This window comes from Lichenostomus cassidix, chromosome 4 (assembly GCF_008360975.1).
Source record: "Lichenostomus cassidix isolate B80296 chromosome 4, HeHo_3.0, whole genome shotgun sequence".
NCBI classification, from domain to species: domain Eukaryota; kingdom Metazoa; phylum Chordata; class Aves; order Passeriformes; family Meliphagidae; genus Lichenostomus; species Lichenostomus cassidix.
In genome coordinates this window covers 47,662,049-47,685,348 of record NC_139484.1, presented here as the reverse complement: position 1 = coordinate 47,685,348, position 23,300 = coordinate 47,662,049, and the positions used below count along the sequence as shown (strand labels likewise).

Sequence of the window (23,300 nt, the reverse complement as noted above, 5' to 3'; positions counted from 1 at the left end):
TCTGTACGAATAAATTTATTTACAGTTAAAATACTTCTTTAAAATCATATGTAATAACCAAAAGCTAAAAATAGAAGCTTTTACTATCATGAAGTAAAATTTAATGTACCGTAAAATTACCTCGATAATATAAAGGACTATATTCTTGTAGAAACAATACAGGATGCATTTGGCTACTCTGTTATAATTCCAGGCTCCATGAACCAACAGCAAATTCTTCAAATACTTGAACTGCAAAAAATAAGAAAAATGAACAAACATGCAATCAAAACACACACACATCAATATTAATACTTTAAAATATTTTATTGTGGTATTTTGCAGTAAAATGACTTACCTGAGCAATTGAATAGTCTGAAGAATTAGCAGCCTGAAGACCTTCATTCCCACTAATACCAACACCAACATGTGCTGTTTGTATCATACTAACATCATTTGCTCCATCACCAATTGCTAGAGTTACTACCTTAACTTGTTTTTTAACCATTTCTACAACTTCAGATTTTTGAAGTGGTGATACCCTATGGGATAACACAAAAAGATAGGTTTAATAAAGGACCTCCAAATGAATGTGTTTTTAAAACATACTTTATATTCTGTGCAAAGCTAGTAAACCCAGGCCAATTAAGATCCTGGTCAGTGACATGGTCTTGTTATTGCCCTTCAAGGGTATATGCTAAAAGCACATTGGCAGCAAAATTCATAGAAAACATGGATTTTTTGAAGCAAGATGTTAACAGGGCTGGAGAAAAAAAGGTCAAACAGCAATGGACCCTTAAACCACAGTAATGGAAGGAACCCCAAATGCTGCCACTACCAGTGGCAACTTGCAACAATTGCAGATTTTGGCACAGTTAATTGTTATACTTTTTATTTTCCTCTCTGTTTAAATATGTATTTTATACACAAGCAACAGGATATTTAAGTGATAGATTTCAAAGCAAACAAACAGAGTGGACTGCCACTACGTTAACACATCCTACATTGATAAGTTAGAGGAAGTAACTTTGAACATTGAGTCTTATTCCTCTAATTAGTTTTTCTGCTGGTAACTTCTACCTTGTTCTTTTTAGGACTGTTCAATTATCTGTCATTAAGAGAATGTCTGTTCACAGTTGAGGGGACAAATTATTCCAGGGATGACACTCTGTTGACTGGAAATATATCAGTTTTGCCTACATTTATCATTGTATGTGTCACACATGTATCTCCCATTTCGTATGGTTAAAGTTCCACTCTGCAAGCTGAAATTCAGTCATTGTAGTATTTGAGACACTGTAACTGAAAACAGTATACAGAAATTATTTGCTAGGATTGCTGTGCTTCACAGGGTAGGAAAATAAGGAACAAACCTTAAGCAGAGTGGCAGTCTGCTTTAGTGCATCCTGGCACTGGAGTCAAGGATCAAACCAAACCCCTCTTGTCTAATGGTACAAATGGAAAGCAGATGAAGAGCAAAAAGCTCCCAAACTACCACCATTCACTGCTTCCTATAAAGAGAGAAATTCTGGTACTAAAGCATAACTCCTGTGTGAAGATGGATATATAGTAACACTGAAAACTGGAGTAAAAACAGGTATTTATAATTAATTTCCTACCAGTTTTCTATATGCTCACTCAATGCAATAAACCTCTTGGTTTTTTTTATTATACACTTCCAGAACCTGGCAATTTGTGTTGAGAAAGATTTCCCCAGCAGTGACAAAATTTCATTCAATTTAATGCTTATATGCAGGGATACTCATAACCTGGACTTAAATCTTCCAGGTTAAAAATGAAATAAACCCACAGAAATATACAAGAAACTAAGTTTTAGGGAATAAATTTGCAAAGGAAAATCACAGAAGAGCAACTAGTTGTAAATAATTGCTGCTGACTGAGACACTGCCAAGCAACATGGTCTATGGAGTTTGTGATTATAGTTCTCACCTAAACCAAGACTGCTATAAGGCTCTCACAAGCTCAGCAACAAAAAGAACCAGACCACCAGGCACCAAAATTTCTGCTGTACTGTGGCATCTCTGTAATGCTGGCGTTGCTCCTGCAAACTGAGGTTCCCAAAGGGAGCATTCTCATAAGTACGTGAAGGCCTCATGATACTTGAGAAAGTTATACTGTTATATTAGTAATGAGATTCCTGATGGGCAAGGTTTTTCTCTAGTTTAAAGAATTCAAAGAATTCTATCAAATCCAGTAAGTGACTGTGGCAAAAAATGCTACCCTATTTATTTTAATTGATTTTTAAGATCATAAACCCAGTGTTAATGAGGGCAACAGTAAAAACAAGTCACCTACAAAGGAAACCAAATTTTTCTTTGACTAAATACATTAGTCAAACTATTTTTCAGTATGTGGCATAATAAAATGTTCCTGCCTGCACAGTGATCTCTGGCATTAAGCTAAGTCTGAATGAATGGCCTGTCTTGATGCTGGATAACTTGATGCTGACACTACAGGTTACAATGCATTGCTCTCAATTTGGACCAAACTTTTGATCCTTGATTTGAGAGGAAAAATTTTCTTTTCCCACTGGTCGCATAAATTTCCTCACTGCACTTCCTGTTCCCCCTTAAAAAAACCCCAGAAACAGAACAAAACTGCCATCCCTTTTAAAATAAGCATAAAAGAGATACTAAATTCTTAACACTCAATGCTAAGTTTTTATGGTTAAAGAACTCTGAAGCATCAATTATGTTCTCTTCATTAAGCACACTAAGATACTTAAGACAAAGCTTGGCCATCACTTTGTCCAGCTATCTGCAAACTGTACCATACCTACAAAAAGCACAACTAACGAGAAATTACATGATTGCTGAAGCTAGTGGTCAAAGCAGCTACCTTCCATTCTGTCTGAACAAGAATGCAACTAGAAAATAACTTTAGAAACCAAAACAACCAGAGATAGAATAACAAATCACATGACAGACAAGCTATAAACTTTAAAACTGGAAACCAAATTTTTTCTTGGAACGACAACTGAGGCTTGTGACTAATTTCATTGTGTTCACTTAAAAAGCAAAAGCAGCAGAGTAGAAAAGAAGTTCATAAAACCCCCAAATCTCTAAAATCACATTGCTATTATCCATTCCTTTTACTAACAAATACAAGTTACAAATATTTGTGAAAAGCTAATAAGGTTAAAATAGAAACAGTCTGAAAAATTTTGATGAATATGTCCTTTAGCAAAGCAAATTTCACCAAACCAACATAATTTCCAATGAAAGGAAAGCCTCTTCCCACTAAAATAAATGTTACTTGTAAGTTGGCTAAGGTTTTTCATGATTATACTGAAACACAGCTGAAAATTGTACGAGAAAACCAAAGTTTTCTAGACATGCTCTTTATGTGCTGATACCATTTATTCATATAACATTCACAAAAAATTAACTTTTGTCTAAACCAGTAAATTATAGAAACAATCAGAATTCTTACTAATTAAAATATACAAAATTTCTGAACCTTGGACTAGTTAAAAGCTGCAAGAGGATTCTATGCTGAGGAAGTCAACTTACCAAGTGTGTTAGAGAGAACTGTTTAAAAATTTATTTTAAAAAAATAAAGGAATGAAAAATAATACAGCCTTCAGATGGAAGGTAGCTATATAATCACATTATTCAGTGGCCAGCAGAACACATGCTATCACACTTCTGAAAAAGCTACTTGGGATGAGTACAGCCTTGTGGAAAACTTGGGATGAAAGTCTCTGGGCAACAGCCCTTCTGAAAAATTCTGTGGTCCACGTATATGAAAAAATCTATGATCTTTTGGTACATATTTTATTTCAACTCTGCTGTTGAGAATTGTACCAAGACTTGCTACAACCAGCTTCTACAGAAGATTCTTGACCTGAGTACTTCTTTTTCATCTTTTTAACTTCCCAGGAACAGTGCCTTCATTCCTTTTCAGACAATGTTACAGGGGCAGCTGGAAGATGGCACTCTCATTGCCCCAAGTTCATGGTGAAACCAGTAAAAAGTATTTTTTACTCATTTTGCTCACTCTTAGCTGTACATTTTTATTCCAGAATAACCCATTTAACATTCTTCCTGCATATATTACTCTGAAACCAATATAGAGCTGGAACTCAGTTTGCCAAAGTCTTTAAGCCAAACATCTGCTTGGAATTAATAACATACACAGATTTTTTTTAAGAAATGTCTACTGAATATTTGTCAGCTTAATCTGTGTTAGGACAGCTAGTCTTAGGAAGAATCCATTGGTAATAAACTCTTCTGAACAAGTGAATGCAGTCTAAAAACTTAAAAGAAAGTGATGTAGTTTGTACTTTTAGAACAAAGGAGAGCTTAAGATGCTTACTGCCTTTACATGGATGAAAAAAGGCTTACATTTTTGTTTAGTCAGGATTATATAGATATAAAACTTTTTAAAAGTAATTTACCTCATTTAAAAATTACCATTTTAAACTTTTTATTTTCATTTAAACAAAGAAATGAAGTTTTTGTTGCTAAAGATGAAGCATTTAACAGAAGTAAATATTTTGGCATAATTTTGACTTTTGGGAAGCATGGGATATTAAAAATGTGCATATTAAAACAGTAAGTGTTATGAGCAAGTATTTTTGTTTTAAACCTGTAGCCAATTTTTAAACAACCACAAAATATGTCAGATATATGTTGGATATGCATTGAAACCAACTGACCTAAGTATATTATGGAAGTGTAAAATGAAGAAATGGCAGAAAGAATTCTACTAGAACAGAAACTTTAATTTTGCACTTTGTTGTTTCATCACAAAAATGCAAACACTAAAAGACAGCTTTCTGTTCAGAATACACAGCAGTGGTTCCACAGGTCAACAGAAACAGCAAAATTATCTCTTCAAATGGCATAAAACATATTTTGTAGTCAAGAAAAGAGAAGAAAAATAAATACAGATTTAAAAGATCAGTTCTACATGCATCTCCTTCTTGTTACTGTACTGAACAAAACTCAACCTAGCAGAACAAGCACGAAACTCCAACTTACCTGTCAGAAAGAGTACTGCCATTAGGAAATGTTTATACACAGTATAAAACTGTGTATCAGTGTAAGATCGCAGTTAAAAAGACAGTAAAACCTTAGTTTGAAATTCAAACTGTTTCAGGCGGAGGCATGGCTACAAAGCTTAATCACAGAAACATTTATTAAAAAGTCCATTGGAGGCATGACATTGCTTTTCAGAAAGGATGGAAAGACTACAAACCAGTGATTATTTGGACACTGTAATGTTACTTCCTTTTCTGTGTCCTTTCGCAAGGCAGAAAAAGTTCCAATTTTGAAAAGGTTTTTCAGATGAATCTGATTTATTTTAATGGAACAATGGAAGCTTATAGCTATAATAGTTGATATTTACAGAAAAAGATGAAAGGGTTCACTGCAAAAAGAAACCCCATAATAATCAGGCATAATAATGATTAAAAAAGGGGTTTCCATCAGCTTCAGGTATTAAAAGCAGCCCGAGTAGTACCTTTAACATTTTCATATGCTTCTTACACAGTGTAACACACAGTTTACAGAAAAGTAGCCTGTGGAGAAAGACCTACAGAAGAATCCAGATGTGCAAAAAACTGCAGTTAACTAGAATATCAACTCAAGGTCAAGATTAGTGTCTCAACCTTGTTGAGACTACTCTCAATGGATTACAAATTATTTTTCTGGAGATATGCAATCTGAGTGACTTTGACAGGTACACTCTGTTGCACACTGCTCTACAGTGATATTTCACTTGAATGACTTTATTTCAGAACTTCAGTTTCTTAATTTTTGTATGTCAATAAAAATAGCATAGAAAAAGAATAATGCAAACCTTACCTGCAACAAATAACAGCTTTACATGACAAAGCTAAATCCAGGAAATACTGTCTTACTCCAAATGTCAAAGCATACTTCAGAGATTTACCATCAATGATGAGAGCAAAATCATTTTCCTTCCTTAAAGCATCACCAAGAGTACTGCAGTGATGGCTAAGTGTCTCTCTTGTTCCCTGTCACACAAAAAAAGGTGTCCATTATTTTTAATTCTTAATATTCTTAAATCCAATTTTTTCAGTATGATCAGAAGCACTGGAATTTTGGTTTTTGAGGAAATTGCCTTTTGATTCTGCTATCAAATATAAAGTAAAAAGAAATTTGCAATAGTTGCACTATTAGAAACATAGTAGAAATGTGTAGGATTTGCTCTTGCATTCTGCAAAAAAAAAAAGTTATGATGGAGCTTTCAATGGTATTTCAATGGCAACAATAGTTGCATAAATATTTGCCAAAAGACATAGGTATACAGAAAACTTATTTAATAATGCAAAAGACAATTCACATATATAGAGACACAAGAATTTGCTATTATATAAATTTTTTCTAAATTTTAGAAAATTTCCTTTTAGAAAAAAGGAAATACATATAATTCATAATATAAGTACAGGTATTATAACTGATAATTCTATCACATTAAATTAATATTTTAACATAATTTAACAATTATAACATCAAGTCCATGCTATAAAAAGGAACAGATTTTGTATTTTTCAATTGCTAATGATAGCTTGAATCACACCTAAACAAGTCACTATTTTGTGATCCAGTACTGAGAACTTCAGCTTAGTTTCAGCAGACAATACAATCATCTGTATTTGTGCAGCAGCCTGCTTTGGGAAGGCCACTGACATTTAGTTAGCTACAGTACAGCTCTGTCATGGAGTGTCATGAAGGAGATGCTTGTGGATGTGGCACTTGGGAATACTGTTTAGTGGTGAACTCTTTTGTTTAAACTGACCTTAATTTTTTATCACGAGCAGACATGCCATCAGGTAGCTCCAAGCATGCTCCATATTAGAACAAAAAAAACCCTATTCCAAGGCAAAACAAAGCCCCAGTCATAAAACTATCGTATTTAATATTCCTTTGTGGGCACATTTCCTATGCTGAAATTGCAATCCTCAATCAAAAGCAGCATAAAAATGTCCCTGATTCACTTGACACCATTGCTTGACAAAATATTTTTTCAATGACACTGAATAGTAATCAAACTATTTTCTAGTTCCAGTTTAAATTCATAATTAAAAGAATAAGGCTATGACTTCTGTCTATGATTAACAGTACTATAGTGAAATTTAGCAATCCATTAGTTTAACATGAAGGCAAATAAAATCTAGTGCTCTTTTATACAACTATAACAACTGACTAACAAAAGCTACATTTTGTTTGTGAAGCTAAGCATATGTTCATGGGAATAGAGCCTCAAAACAAATAATGTTGTGGAAAGCTGAGATAACTAAATGCTTTAAGTTCTATACCAGCTAATGCCTATTGGGGAGTGGGGAGGTGGGTGAGGTTAAGGTATTTTTCTTTTAATTTCATAAATAAAGGATATTTGTTCATATAAAGAGAGTATCTTTTATTTCAGCATCATCTTTGTAAGCTCAGTTCACAGAGCTGGGATACAGTCTGAACAAATTTTTTTTATTCTAACTTAAATTATTTTTTTATTTTTCTTTTTAACTTCCTCTGTCTTGCATGTTTAAGTCATAACAATGACCAAACTGATGAGGTATTTGTTTTGTTAAGTCTCTTTTTACATGTTTTAGAGACAGGGGACTCTGCCTGTCCATAAAGGGATTAGATTTGAGCGAGCTACGTTTTAGGAGAAGCCACTGGTATGCAATGGACATGTACTATTACTTTAACAGCAAAGGGAAGAAGCATCCACTTACTGCCACTGTTCTCAGTGCAATATTTCAGTGTTTTTCAGAAGAGTATGAAGACTAAGAAAAGCCAACCTCCCTAACTCCATAGAACCTATCAACATCTTTATATAGACAAAAGGCTACATTTTACAGAGACAAAGAGGAAAGGACTGTCACAGAGCAACTCAAAGATCCCAAATGCACAAGTGTTGCTACACTGGGATTATTTTCTTCAATGTTTCATGGCTGCTCAGCTCCTCCTGCATTGAGGAAAGTGGGTTGTCCAGCAGCCCCCGTGGGTGCACAGAGTACTAGCACAAGAGGTGCACCTATGCTACTCAAAAGCCAAAGTTTCATTCTATGCGAATTCCTTGACAGACAATATTCCAACTAAGTATTACAGTCTCTTGCCAACTGTTACTGGTTTGCAGAAAGGAAAGAGGAACTGATCCACCTTTGCAGCTGCACTGACTCAGCGTTCTGCAATCACAGTAGTCCATCCCTCCCTCCATTTCCTGAGACCTGATCCAATCCTCCATCAGAACTTTCAAGGTAATTTTTGATTCAACCAGTCACACTAGAAAAACAGAGGCTGACACGTCATTCCAACACACTAGCAAGCAAAGGGTAGGACACAAGATATACATTCATCAAACAGTAAAATGCACGACCAAAGGAGGCAGAAAACTTTATAAATATATAGTCTCTTGTTAAAATATGCGCACAGAGCTAGTTTACTCTTTTTTTTGAGCTGCTTCTCAGACTACATTCACATGCTGCTGAAAAAAACCCCATTATACATGGTATCACCAAAACCAGATTTGCAAGTGACCAGTTTGCATATACAAATTCAGCTGCCATAATTGCATCTCCATGTACTCTGCACTTTGGGCATATAAGGAAAGGATCTCTCAATCTATATGGAACCTAGACACTCCAGTTTGAATTAGGGAGTACAGTGCAGTTATCATTTCAGGCACCACCTTTTACTCTTAAAATATATTTATATAAATTTACTATAAAGAGATATTGTTTGATAGATATTTGTTGGACTTTTGAATCATCACACTAGAAGTGGTTTATTTGTAATGCTCATTTAATGTGAAGCTCTTGGCTTTGAGATGAAATCTACATGGAATTTGTTTGCTCATAGTTGCAAAGTTCCTTTGTGTAGTAGCTACACTGTGATTTCAGAACGTGAAGACTGTTTTCCAGTTATTCAGAAACATTTTGTCACAAAGACCATACAGTCTTCCAAGAATGGAATACTAAAATTAGGAAAGTAATCCCCCAAAACAAACATAAACAACATCCTCCCAACCCATGGTTTTGGCAGAATTTTCTACGTTTGTCCAGATAAATAGATGCTCCATCTTATTTTTTTACACCACCTCCACCATGATGTCTGGACATTTTAAGCAATGAAAAAATGTTTCATTAACTGAGAACTTTGAAGATTTTACTTACGTCAAGAGAGCCTTCATTTATAACAATTAGTCCCATATTCTTTCTCAAAAGTTTACAAGAGTGACCTGTTAGAAAAGATTTTGTTTTCAAAAATCTGTTCCACAAAATCTATCATAATATAAAAAGGCTTTTTTTCCCTTGTATTACAACTACAGAATAATTAAAAATAAGATTTCCCTAGCTGAAATAAAGGATAAAAAAATCTACTGCATTTTATAGAAGTATATACAGGTCATAAGTCAGAACAGTTAGAATTTCTCTTGCTGTAACTTGCAACTGTTCTGCCTTAATCAGAGGTGCTTTCAAGAGAGTTATAGAAAACAACAGATCTCCCTGAGCCTTGCAAATTTTTAAAATGCAACTTGCATTTCATATAAAACTTGCATATATACATGTTCGCATCCTTTTATTCTTTGATGAATTGAACAGGATGCATGTTGTGTGCTAATAATGTAGGCTGCCTAGACAAAAATATCTATCACCATTCTTAATAAAGTGGAAATATTAGTATTATGTGTATTGACTCAACCCTGAAAGTACTGAAATAACCTTAGATCAACTGTATCATGTGCATATGGAAAGTTCTTTAAGATTGGAGATAATAACAGCCAACAAAAAGGATCCATATGACTAAAGTAAGGCTTTATTTTGGGCATGTATCTAGTCTACAGCAAAAGTGCTGATATTGTCACATGCAAAGAATATTAAATCTTAAAAGCAGCTTTCATGCATAACTATTTAAGAATACTGATTAATCATTGTTGAAATTAGTCTTTTTTCCCCATCCTTCATAATAGAAGGAAAGAATAAAAATAAACCTTTGTTAAAAGGTTATAGTACTTTAGTTCACCTTTCTTGGAAAGAAGGAAAAATAGAAGAGAAAGTAAGAATACATATATTCTCTTAATATTATTCCCTCTCATTGTCAAAAGCCAATCTATTCTTTTTAATTCATTCCATATGCTATAAAAAAGTAGAGCTGCCTATTTTTTGCCTCCTCTCTAATAAAACTTTCTTGCTTTTAGTATTTTAACAGAGGCAGAATCCACCATTCCTTACCCTTCCCCTACCAGTGACTAAAAGTAAGATCACATTCAAATTCTGGAGTGACATATAATACTATTGTTTTTTTACAAGACAACTTTCCATTCTGGAAGCAATTTTACTCCATCAATTGCTATTATTTCTAAACCTGTAACAAAGCCATGAAATAAATGCAAATGTAATACCAATGTTAATGGCAGTCTCTTGTTTGTCCCCAGTAAGTATCCAAATTTTTATGTCTGCTTTCATGAGTGTTTCTATGGTTTCAGGCACTTTGTCTTGTAGTTTATCTTCAATTGCTGTTGCTCCAAGCAGCTGAAGATTCTGTGAACATAAAGCATTTCATACATATAGTTTTTTTCAGTTTAAGTTCAATTTCAATCTTCTGTTTATTTTATTTAACTCCAGCATTTATGACAAGACTAATGCTCTAAACTCCTTAATCAGATTTGATATTAACAAATAAAGAACTTCCAGTTTACTCCTATGAGCTTGAACTTAGATAGCTGCACAGCTTGGCAAAACTGCACAGTGTGACCACCCAAACTTCAACCAATTATTCACAAGCTCAGTAGCTTGTTCAACAACAGTTAACTTTTCCTGAGGGGCACCTCTCTGATTTAAAGACTTCAGAAGTGCTATCACCATGCCTTCTCTCTTTTAATGATTTCTCCTCATTTTGTAGAAAAAAAATCCAAAACACCTGTCAATTCATCTTAATCTTAGTACTTTATGTTTGATTTTAACTTCTGTACTTTATCTTAGTACTTTATGTTTGATTTTAACTGTGTAGAACAAATCTACACAGTTTTTGTGAATACAGCCATTTTTATACTTCCTATTTCTATAACTTTAAAACTAGCTAAATGTAAAGACCCCATTCTAAATCTAATAGTGTGCAATCCTGGGAGCAGCATGGCCTGCAAACTACATCCTGAGGAAGTACTTGTGTAGCCAATATAAAAATTTGTAAAGGTAGCAGGGTTGTCATAGCATTAAAAAGCTACAGATGTTGTTTATCTGTTATTACTTTTTTTTTTACACACAGGAAGAGCTCTGAAAAAAACCTTTTCAGTAGTTCCACCCTAACTTACACTTTCTAGCAAAGTAGTTACTTACAGCAAAAACTTTGTCAGATTAACTTTTCCTTCATTTTGATTATCTAAACTGCAAGACTACATGACACAACTGTCAGTATATTGCTAGATAATTTTTTTCTGTCTAAGCAGTATTCCTCAGTAGTGATTCCCTTGTCATGGTATAGAAAAAAAAGACAATAATTAAGAACCCACTCTTCTGCTCATCCCTCTGCCCACCCCCATCCTCCCCACCTACCAACCCAAACCCCAGAAAGCTAAATCAAACTACACATACTTTTTCAATTAGTTCATAGCTCTCCTCAAGTTTGAGTACTCTGTTTTGTATAGCTGTAGAAGCACGGTGATAGACATCTAACCACTCTTGATAATCACTTTCTGAAATCTCAGCCACAGCAAAACACAGCGTTCTTAAGCCTAAAAAGAAAGGAGATAATGATTCAGTATTTGTTAGTCCCTTCCCTGATATGCCTGAAATAACTTTTGAAAGCTGAATTTATTCTGTATTCTATGTATGCTTATGCCTGATTTTCAACTTACTGCTGCACATCTTGTAGAACTTTTTAAATATACATAAAGTAAAAATGTGCAATAAATAGAAATTTATTCAGCAGAGTAACAGTTTTGAAGAAGCTGAATGTAATACACGTGATATACTTCAGGGGAAAAAATTATCAACTTTTATGTAAGATTTGACTTAGTTTAAACTGTAAACAAGACATGAAGCAATCCCAACACTTGCTGAACAAGTGCACACTGAAACATTACATGTAAAACTGAATTTTATTTCTGAGAGAAAATTTTATTAACTTAAATGCTGCTGTGCTGGAAAGAAGTAAAGTTAAAATATATCAGCATAAGGTTACAACTGCCCTTTTCACCCTTCTCAATATCCTTAAGAAATTTTAGTTTGAAATTTATCATCTAGAAGACAACTTTGAATGCCCTCATTTAATTTTTCCATCTCAAAGATTGTTTCAGCTTTCCAAATTCTTAAAGTAAAATCATTATATACCATTTGGTGATTTTACTTAAAAACCTTTGAGCTGGTTGTTATTATTAACAGATCTTTTCCTTCAGCAGAAATCTGAATTAAGCACTACAGCAAGAATTTGAGACTGCATGATTTTAAGAAATATCTGTATTTTGACAGCACACGTTTACATTCAATTTAAGTAGCTAAGTGTGAATTTTCTAACAGATCATTTTCAGATGTTATCAGATTTCTAGAGAATGAGGTTGGCATAACTCTTCATAAATTAGCCACAGTTCACAGGCTGGTGGATTTAGAAGTGGGGCAGGCAGAACTAATGCAGTTACCCTTTGGTCACCTGCCCAGTCTGCTCTGGGAGATGAACAGCACCACAATCAGGGATGGATAAATGTTACCTTTATTTGTTACCTTTATTTGTTCACAGGTTGATGGAGCACAGAGCTTAGCATTAGCAGCAGTTTGGAAATTATAAGAGGTTGGGAAGGAAATAATACTTGTGTCTTAGATGTAATTTAGTATCTTCAGGATGAAAACCATGTGTAATCCTAGTATTCTGACAATTCTGAATATAGGTGAAGGGGAGGAAAGGAATCTATGTCTGACTAACAGGGATACTATTTCACAATGCTTTCAACATATTTTCTGCAGACAATAAAACGAAGAAATGAAATCCAAGTGCATGGAATGTCAGAAAATAATTTTTTCAAGATATTTGCTTTCTCTTTTTAAATCAGTGCCTAATTATTTTTTCTATTTTTAATATGATTCTTTTCATTGTGATGTAAAAGAATCTTCCAAATAAAAAGTGGAAAACAAAATATCATTAAGCCTGCTTCTTAACAGACTGGAATGACACAGGAAAATTACACACAATTTTTTTATTTATCCAGGCAAGCATTAACACTCAAGCTTAATGAATGCTTACATATAAATGCCAGCCATGCTAACCACTTCATTTTTGAACAACACACCAAGAGCATGCAGCAAATGCCAAGGACATACTGTCCTGCCACATGAAAGGATATTCATGAGAAACTTTGCAACGCCATTGGCTGCAATTTAAATCTGAAGCAAAAATAAATACCAATTTTTTAATCGATTCCAGTCATATGTAATTTTTTTAAAGATTGAATTTTATGCTTTTTAAAAGGTTAGAAATTCACTCTTATGAACAGTAGATCTTTTCATCTGTTGAAAAGAAGGATGCAAAAAGTACCTGAACAAACTTTTTAATACTAATGTATGTACAGTGGTTCTAAAACACAGGTGGAATTTTTCACTTTTTATGCTGATTCATTTAGTGCAATCTGACTGCTAAGGAGTTGTACCACTGATTTAATGACAACAGCAATTAAGAACTGGATTGAAATTTTCGGATCAATTAACAAAGGACAACAGATAGTGATCTAATTTTGTCTTTTTGGTAACCAAACATATTGCCTCATGACCCAAACTAACTTCACACCTAAGAAACTTTTTCTTGACTAATTCTGGTTAAGCCTCTCTAGAACCCCAGTGTGTATCTGAGGCTGTGGGCTGTACCATCAGACAAATTTGTTTGGTTTTACTTCTGCTTGCAACTTTATTGTATCATTTATTCAAATTTTATTACTTTAAGATTCTTTAAGACTAACCAAATGTTTCCTGCAGAGATCTTGATATGAAAAACTAAGAAAAGACACAGATCTGCAACTTGCTTCTCTGGCACTGATAGAACCAAGAGACTGAAGCTGCTTAATACACTGGTCAAAACTCTAAATTCCATAATAAATGAAAAGACAAAAACTAGAGAAGTCTTATGTATGACAGAAAAATGACCTTTCATGATAACAAGAATATTTGGCCAGAGATCAGTTAACAAAATGTAAGGACTGTTTTTTAAAAGGAAAATATTTTAATAAAGTTTGCTTTCCAGTGTAAGTTTATTTCTTTAAGATACATTAAGGATAATCTTAATATTCTAGTAGCAGTGTATTAGAAAAATGAAAAGGTAAAAACTGTGCAGTTCAGGTTCCCATAACTCTTAGAATTCTGCTTCCAACTACTCTCTATCAAGTCACTGATAAATTAAAACACTATGATACTGCACAGCACAACACTATAATACTTCACTGAGATACTAAGAGAGTATGGCATAGAAGACCTAGGAACTGTGCAGGAACCTTTCTACAGTCTGCTTTTCTGCTCACATCTGTACTGTGAAATCTGCTATAATTAAGTAACTAACTGGCGGCTTGTATCAATCATCTGCATTTCATGGTCTTTTAAATTTTACTTACTATTCCTACTTTACAAACCCTAACAAAGAGGTTCCCCATCTTTGGCAACTGTTTTGTAAAAGTGATTAATAAAACTGCAGACACCAAAACACCCCATATGGATGCTGGTAGTTCCTCTTATAGGGACTTGTGACAGAAACAATACAGCTTAAAGCCACCTTAAAAGCACTCTGCTAATAATTTCCAACCATCCTCACTTTGGCTACTTCTTCCTCTGTGCCATCCCTACAGCATTCACTGTGTGTGGGACATGAAAGCAACCATGGGAAATGAGATCTTCACAGAAAAAATGTGCAATGTGTTTGCTCTCTGGAAAAATATGTTTTGGTTAAAAGACTCCACTGTGTTCTCTGTGGGTGTGTTGGGTTGTTTACTGGGGCTTTTTAAGCAAGAAGTTGTTACTGAAACTTCTCAAGAAGAGGAAGACTTTTCTTAAGGAGACATTGCTAAAACATGATTTTCAAACTTAATATGAGTAAAACACTATAGCAACATAAAATTGAAAAACTGGAAACTTAAAAATTTGAAAAACAGAGCAGTAACTGAATTTCATATTTGTTTTTATATTGAATGGTATCACCTACCTTCTGTAGCAAACTGCTCTAAATGTTTTAAGGTGATCTCTTTGTATTTTGAACTTTCAGCAAGACGGTCATAAATTACAGTATCCTACAAAACAAATAAAATTAGCTCAAAATACTTTAATAGAAAAATGATTTTTTGTGTAGACAATATAAATCATGTAGGAAAATGGCAGAAAAATAGAACCGTATTATTTACGCATCAAAAATTAATAGACATAATCTTATTTCAGAAGAAAGTACATTCTAATCTTCAGATTTTCTAAGTTTACAAATTCTGCTAGAAGGCTGTTTTTCTCTTCTACATTTTTGTATGTCATTTCCCCTTATTTTGAAAAATGCCAAAATGCTGTCTTCCTCTTTTAATATTAAGCCTACAGTGTAGTGCTTCATAACTGCCATTCTCAGTTTTTTGTAGCCAGCTTTTCTTCACTTGAGATGATACAAAATGGGCATTTATATTCAACCAACTTACTTTTTCTTAAACCATCCTGGAACCGAATTTCATCTCCTTCCCCCTCAAACTTTACATACAGACTGAGAACTAATGAGCAACTCTGCCGTTCCCATATGCATTACGATAACAACACTTTTCCACAGGTTTTGGTTTTGGGAAAATTTACTTCTGTGTAATATCAATAACAGGTTAAAATTCCCATCTAGTCAGTTATGCTAGGTTACTATATCTACCTAGTGACCCATGCTCAGCTACTCCAGCAAGTAATTAATACATTCATCTACATGTTCATCCATTTTCTTAGAGTACAGGAGGTAGCAATTAATATGAAACACAAATCTTTATGCTTAGTCCAGTACAAATTAGTCCAGTACAAAGGATAGGGTGAACAGGTCTGTCATACCTTCACAGGCAGTTATTGAAAGAAGACATTACACTGAACAGCTACATGGCAAAACAAAGTAAAGTGAAAGAGGCATATCAACATTCCTTCCCCCACATTTTCAATGTTTTGACTGCAGTTATAACAATGTTTTGCTTTCATATTTGTACTGGTAGCATGTATTCTTCATTACAGTGAAATCAGAATAAAACTCACAGCTCCTTTGCAGTAGAGTCTTAACTTTCCTGATGGTGTGCGAACTATCACTGACATTCTCTTCCTAGTGCTAAAAGAGAAATAAATGCTCTGTATAAGGTGGTTCATAAAAATAAGCATTTACTAATGTTTTACCTAATAACATCAATATATATCTTATGTTACACACAGAATAAGAAGTCAGTGCTATCTATTCTGTAGGCCTTTTTCCCATCAAAATGATTTTGAGAATGTTCACCTTCAACTGAATACTGTCTACTGGTGACAAAAAAGCTTCTTAAAGCACAAAGCACTTGTGACCAATATAATGAAGAGGCAGCGTATCTGTTTCAGTTTTTTCTTCTTTCCCAGCCAGCCAGAGTCTCTCCTACACTGTACTGTGTTGCAATCCTATTACTGTCATCCAGAATTTCATTTATCACACAAAGTTTTCAGTATGCTAAGAATTAGAAAGGGGCTGGACTAATTTCAGCTACTCTCTGGCCCTCAGCTGCCAACAAAATCCAAGTATTTTTTCTTTTTGTCCTCATAACAGAGGTAGAAATTGGAGGAACGCATGGAGAAGACTGTCACGGTCTGCTTTCTGTCTTCTTCCCTTTGGGTTTGCCAACAAGCATTCTTTAGGTGCAAGATCATGTCCTGTCAAGATGTGTATTTATATCGTAAGTCTTTCAAATTTCAACTTTATAAATAAATCTACAGAACCTATTCAGAGAACAAAACATTTCTCATACAGCAGTTCACAGTAAAACCAAGATGGAAATAAATGATCCTTTAACAATTTTGGTTCCTGTTGGAACTGGATCCCATTTATACATCATCAAAGAGCATTATTGTATGAATGGTTCCTGAAGTTCAGACTGCCATGGAAAACATCCTGTAAAAGGAATGTGGACATAGGTGAAGGAAAGAATTTTATAATTACTGGTGAAGTAACGGGCTGAATAGTATGTTCAGGAAAATATTTTCCAATTCCACCTGTGTGTGCTCTTTGCTTCAAGTAAAAATTTTTGAACAGCAATATTAAATAACATTGTTACTGTGAATATAGCACAGAAGAGCATATAAAGGCATTAGCTACTGCAACTCCTTTTCCATTTCACCTCTAATCCAAAACATCTCAGATAAGCAGAATTCCATAGACAGTGTTCAGTTGGGGATCTACTTAAACAACACTGGAGAAATTAAGATCATCTAGACTAGAGTTAAGCTACCTAAAATAAAAGCAAGTCTCAGATCCACATTAATTCCTGCCAAGACTATCTAGCCTACTGCTACTTAAACTCATTACACTTACCTGAAGTTCAGAAATTGTGGAGGGATTACAGTAGTTTAGGCTGTGTATAAACAATGAATTGATATATGTGCCCTTGACAGGTAAAAGCCCAGCAGTTTTGTACTTGCCTTGCAATACCAGAAGATTGTAACCTTGAAGTCCTGCATACAGCTGCATATTATTCTACATAACATGTATCAAAAAATAACCAATGTTTTCCTGTAGCATTCTGAAAGTTTAGCTATACAGACAGATATTGAATCTTGACTGACATAACTTTCTTAGTAAAACTGCAATAAAACTAATGACTAAGAGTTACTGTCTAGGACCTCTAACTTTTTATAAGCCTCTTCATTGCAGTGACAAGTTTATTTTCTTTCCTGGTGAACTACAGTAAACCACAAAATTGCACTACTACAAATAACTGTCAGTGCGAGACCACTGTTTTGTTCTGCTTCTTCGCCACAGAACTGATGGGAGCAGCCATAAAGAGGACCTGGCCAGAAGGAGAAAAATACTGAACAGAAGATGTTTGCTGAAATAATGACAGAGAAAATGGCTGCCAGCCTAGAAATTGGAGGCATCCTGATATACCATCAATGTGCACAAAACAAGAAACTGTAGCTACAACTTTTTTTTCTGGAAAAGGGGGAAAATACTATGAGAAACTAGGAATCAGCAAAAATTTGGAAAAATATAAATTGGTCTGAGAGAAAAGAACACACCATCATCTCCTGGCTGTCCCAAGTGGAATATAGAAATTAGCAGCATCTACTGACTGCTGCATGTGGTGGTGTCCTGCACTGACTTACTTGTACCCAGCACATAGCCTCTCCAAGAGCCACCCCATGCAAATTGTTCTCAGGGTGTTTTTGTATACATTCTTTTACTAACAGTAATTTGTAGTACTCTGTAATAAGAAAAAAAAAGTAGACAATAAAGCCTCAGTGTCCTTGTGTGCTATGGAATCCTGCAAACCCACTGTTGCGATCTCTATACACCTGCTGGCTGGGTAACCCTTTGGGCTGTGACCAAGAGGCAGACTAGCTGGTAATTCCCATGGAGTTACCATGGGATTGTAAGTAGACAGAAGCATCTTAAAGGGACAGAAATACTTCCCTCAGTCATAAGATTTGCCACTTTCAGAAGCAGCTCTCGATAGGTCCAGTTACTCTAAAATCTGACTTAATTTAAGATGAAATAACCACAGAAAACAAACACCACTACAGTGGTTTTGGTACCTCCTCTGTTAACCACTCATTCTTGTTTTACTTTTAGAAGTATCAGGTCTTCAGTCACAAAACAGGGATCAGTGTATTCTGGACCTCTCTGAATGACAGAGAGGAGGTAGGGCCTCAAATGCTTTAGGGATGCCTTCTGTCTGCCCAGTACAACAGCTAAAACAACAGGGATTACTCATGAAACTGATCACACAGGAGAGACTAGCCAAGGTATGAATTACAGGTAAATATATTGGCATTCTAAATCAAAAATATAGGAATTCAGACAAGAAGCTTTAAACTGTAATTATCACAGATGGTTTTTGCTATGCTAGGGAGATATATCCCAGGGATACAGATGAAAATCAGTCATTAAATCAATAGATAGTACATATTCCAGATATTGAGATATTATTACTACATATGTACTCAATACTTGCCAGTGAAAGTAATTCTGGTGCTAAAAATGCAATTCATTATCCCAGGAAAACAAACCAAAACCTCATTCAGCAGCATTGCTAGTAATGACATGTTGATGCAAGGACTAACACACAAGTTGTGCCCTGATAGTGGGCATCACTTACACTTAATGACACAAGGAATCACACACTCAGAATCTTATTCACTTTCACCAATGGCCCAGGCGAAAAGATAGTGCATGTACTTGGCACAGGGATGAAACCAAACATAAGACGTCTGTGCTTCTGGATCTCTGACACAGTGCCTTGCTTTACCCTGCCCTGCAGACACATACCCTAGGAGCTGGTTTGGGCTGCCAGGAGACAGCTGCAGTTTTTCTATTTGTTACAGCACCAGGTGACAGAATACAAGAACAGACACAACACTGTGCAGTTCCTTCTCTAACAGTACAGGGAGCCCTGAACAGCAGCAGATCTGAACAACTCTGCACTTCCTAGAATTAAAGGTACCACAGCAGTTGTGGCATCCGAACAGACTACCTACTGGAGGCAACATAAACTCAGTACAAATCATTAAGACATTATTTGCTCCACAGAGATTAGCACCACATTTTAGAAGTAATATTTGTCTGGTTAAGCATTATCAGTATAATACTTTCAGTATGCTTTCAGTATGCTCACCTGCTAGCTAGATTGACAACTACTTCCTTGCTATGAACAAAGTATAATTACTGTGCTGTGTAAGTCTACTTCTCTTTTCACAGACACAAGTATAATCACCGAAGAAAGAGAATACCAGAAGTGACAAGTCTAACAAGTATTCCTACAAGTTTTACTTCCGTAACACATTTCTTTGGAAAACTGTCCTATCAAATGTTGACACCGTTGCACTCTACTTGCAGAAGAGTCTTAATCTAGCCTGTACCTGAAAGTGGCAAGGAAATGATTTGCATTTTTTCTGAAAAACTTGTAACACCTGCAAACTCTTAACAGTTTATTTGAAACAGATTACTTCTCTGAAGGTACATGCTCCTACCCATACAAATGGAGCTGTTTTGGAGCCAAAATTTCTCTTGCTGTGGAACACGGGTGACCTCTAGTGCTTCCAACAAGTCAATTCCAAGCAAAGCTAAATATTGCAGAGTAAGAACAAAAACAGCTATAAAAACTGAATACTTAATAAAGTTCTGTGATCAGTATCCACCAAAAAGCTTAATCCTCCAAGGGTTAAGATTAAAAGCAAATCTCCCACCTCCATAAAGTATCACTGTTTAAATTACCATTTTAGACTGACACCAAAGTTTAAACAAAAACTCTGTAAAATCAAGACGAAGATGGAAACCAGAAACAAAGCAGGAATCCTTCACTGCTACTCCAGAAATGCAGTACAGACTTTCACAGAAGTGAAATTAATATCAATGCTCTTTGCACTACATACATGCTAACTTTCAAGAAAACAAAATGCAAGAAATGCCTGCAAAAAAAATTAAACCATGACATGAATTTCAGAAAATTCACATATGTCCTCTATGACATAAAAAGCCAACACCAATTGCAAACAGACATTAAGAGACATTCAAAGCTATAACAATTACTTTCTGTTGCATCTTTTATTAGGTTTCACATTATTATTGCTATTACTTTAACTATAGGCAACTATTCTGATTTCACCCAATTTATACATATCTCCAGTCTGTCTTTCGAATATTGCATTGGATTAATTTTTTTGAGTTTTTTGCTTCTTTAGATAAGCTCAAGGAAAATATAATAGGACACCAAAGAAAACAACAATCACTTTTCACAGGCACAGTTACAAGTAATCATTTTAAGAAAAAAAGGAGTTTTCTCTACATGCAAATCCCTTTCTTATCCTGTGCCAAAGGAAGCAATATCCTGCACAAACATTTAGAACACAGACAGCATACACAGATACAATATAAACACCTTTACATAAGAACTGAAGCTGCATCCGTATTTCCTATGGGTACCTTTATAACTCAAACAACTTTAACACAAAAATTTTACTGGAAACTAAGTATGTGATACATGAACTCATATTCCAAGAAACCTAATTGGTCAATGCTGTTGTGGTGCTGCTTAGAAGATAATCTAGGTATTTAAATAAGCCATTATTATACAAGCGTGCAAAATTTAATCAGTCAAGATAAATACACTTACTTTTTAATAAATCATATGGTGCTAGGGCTTTCAGAAATACGTTTACAAGTTTGAATATTTTCCTATACTATTTTTCACAGAATTTTTTAAAGGTTTGAGATCCAAGGTTTTTTCAATCTTTGAGCAAAAGTGAAAAATATTAGTCACAACTTAGACAACAGAAAAAAGGAAAAGCCTCTGAAAATATTTTAGAACAAACCAGGACGTGCAATCTTAGTCATGTGCACTGTTTTGTCTATTTTGTGTTTACACATTACAGATAAAAGCTACACAACCTGCATACTTTGCCTGTAAAAATATAAAAAGTACAAAAATTTTTATCCATGAGAGAAGTTCCTAAGTATTTTCACAAAAAGACATCAAGTACACATTTACCTTGTAAATTCCAGGACATTTAGCAGTTCATATCTCTCTTCCTGTCCCAACTAAATAATAATAAAAAGAATTAAGAAAGGCTGAGAATTAATAAAAACAACATATGCAAAAGAACTAAAACCAACCAAACAACAAGTCAATGCAAATGACAGTATCATGATGCAGTTATTCAGATTATTTAAACTAAAGCAGAAGCAAATAGAGTAAATAATAATGTTACTCCAATGTACTTACAGACTCAATGATTACTGAGTCAGGTGTCCTTCCAGTGAATACAAAACGAAGATTCCTAGCTGCTCTGACCAATGCGCCTTCATCTGCAGCCAATTAAATAGTTATTTTACAAAGGTAAAACCAGAAAACTGTTAGTTTACCCCATGATTTAATCAACACAGTCCAAGCTTTTCTACTTGTGACTTCCCTTTTCCTTTATAAATTTTAAGACTAGATATGCTGCTGGAAAGAACTCTTTGTTTCTCCTGTGAAAACCGACAAAATGACTTTACTTTCAGAGAAAACAAGCCCTGAAAGGAACTTGCCTCAGCTCAGTAATGAGAGCAAGCTCTTCACAGTACCTAGGCTAGTAGCTTACTCAGTAGGCACTGGACATTGCTTTTTGTTTAAGTTCTGGTTTGAAAAAGAAGAGTGGTAAGTCATTCCTGTAAATAGATAACTTTAATGTCTATATTCAGGAAACCAGCAACCACATGTCCAATAGTCATCAGTTCTCTCCAAGTGGCTCAGGATGTCAGAATGGAATTTGCTTGCAATGCCCAATAAAACATTGCCGTGGCCTAGTTAGCTTTATTTATGGCCTTACCTCTGCCCTTGTCTTTCAGCTGTTGAAGGACAAGATTTAGAGAGAGACAGGCACCAAGAAGCTATGGCAGCCAGGGAAGAACCTCTGCACTTTAAGTAATTTCTCCCATCATAACTTGTAACACATTAGCTCAGCAGAGCTGAGCTTATTTTAATAATTTAGCCTTACTTCATCATTTCTTGAGTTCAAAAACTGTCTATGAACAAGAGGCTTGAAACAGACCTTTTACATTATAGTCTTTTCTCAATCTCTAATAGAATTTATTACAACTTCTAACCTATTAAAAACATTTCTGCTTCGATTACACAGTCTCTGTTCTAAATCAGTATCATGGTTACCAAATATAGAATAGGTTCACAAGCAAGGACATCAATTTGTTTCCTGATTTGATATTTATTCACTTCTGAGCAGTTCCTTTAGAATTCCACAGCAATCTGAAAACACCTTAGCAGTGCTGTATGGTTACTGATTCTTTGCCCTTATGTAATCCATGGGACATTCAAATTAATTTTCTAAAGAAAATTTGAAAAGTATAAATCCTTTTTTGACAAAACAGATTTTTGCTGATACTAATTATATTTCTGAGGGATTGGGTTTTTTTTTTAAGTTTGGAAGATACGTCAAAAACTATAAACTGAATAAAATTTGCTTGTTGAGTTGAAGGAATACTTTTTGTTCACAAAATTATTTGAGTCTCACCTGGAGATGCTGCTTGATATATAATTTTATCACCTTCTCTTTCTGGAACGGCTGTATGACACACTGCCATCATTGTCAAGAACTCACATATTATAGGTGCAGTTGGCTAAGGAATAAA

The 23,300-nt window shown here is 34.7% G+C and overlaps 1 protein-coding gene across 6 annotated transcripts in view; it reads right to left on the bottom strand.

Annotated features, from left to right (window-relative positions):
- Positions 1–23,300, bottom strand: part of ATP8A1 (ATPase phospholipid transporting 8A1) — a 103,510-nt gene that overhangs the window by 39,519 nt on the left and 40,691 nt on the right. For 4 of the 6 annotated variants that reach the window (XM_085059059.1, XM_085059061.1, XM_085059058.1 and 1 more), the window contains 11 exons: positions 23,183–23,288; positions 21,898–21,980; positions 21,664–21,713; positions 16,196–16,265; positions 15,144–15,228; positions 11,564–11,703; positions 10,375–10,513; positions 9,146–9,210; positions 5,811–5,983; positions 338–521; positions 121–231 (listed from right to left, as the gene is read on the bottom strand). In XM_085059059.1, coding sequence (XP_084915185.1) covers positions 121–231; positions 338–521; positions 5,811–5,983; positions 9,146–9,210; positions 10,375–10,513; positions 11,564–11,703; positions 15,144–15,228; positions 16,196–16,265; positions 21,664–21,713; positions 21,898–21,980; positions 23,183–23,288 — 1,206 coding nt within the window. Of the gene's footprint in view, positions 1–120; positions 232–337; positions 522–5,810; positions 5,984–9,145; positions 9,211–10,374; positions 10,514–11,563; positions 11,704–15,143; positions 15,229–16,195; positions 16,266–21,663; positions 21,714–21,897; positions 21,981–23,182; positions 23,291–23,300 lie in introns of all 6 variants that reach the window. The other 2 variants (XM_085059062.1, XM_085059063.1) reach the window with 1 other exon arrangement.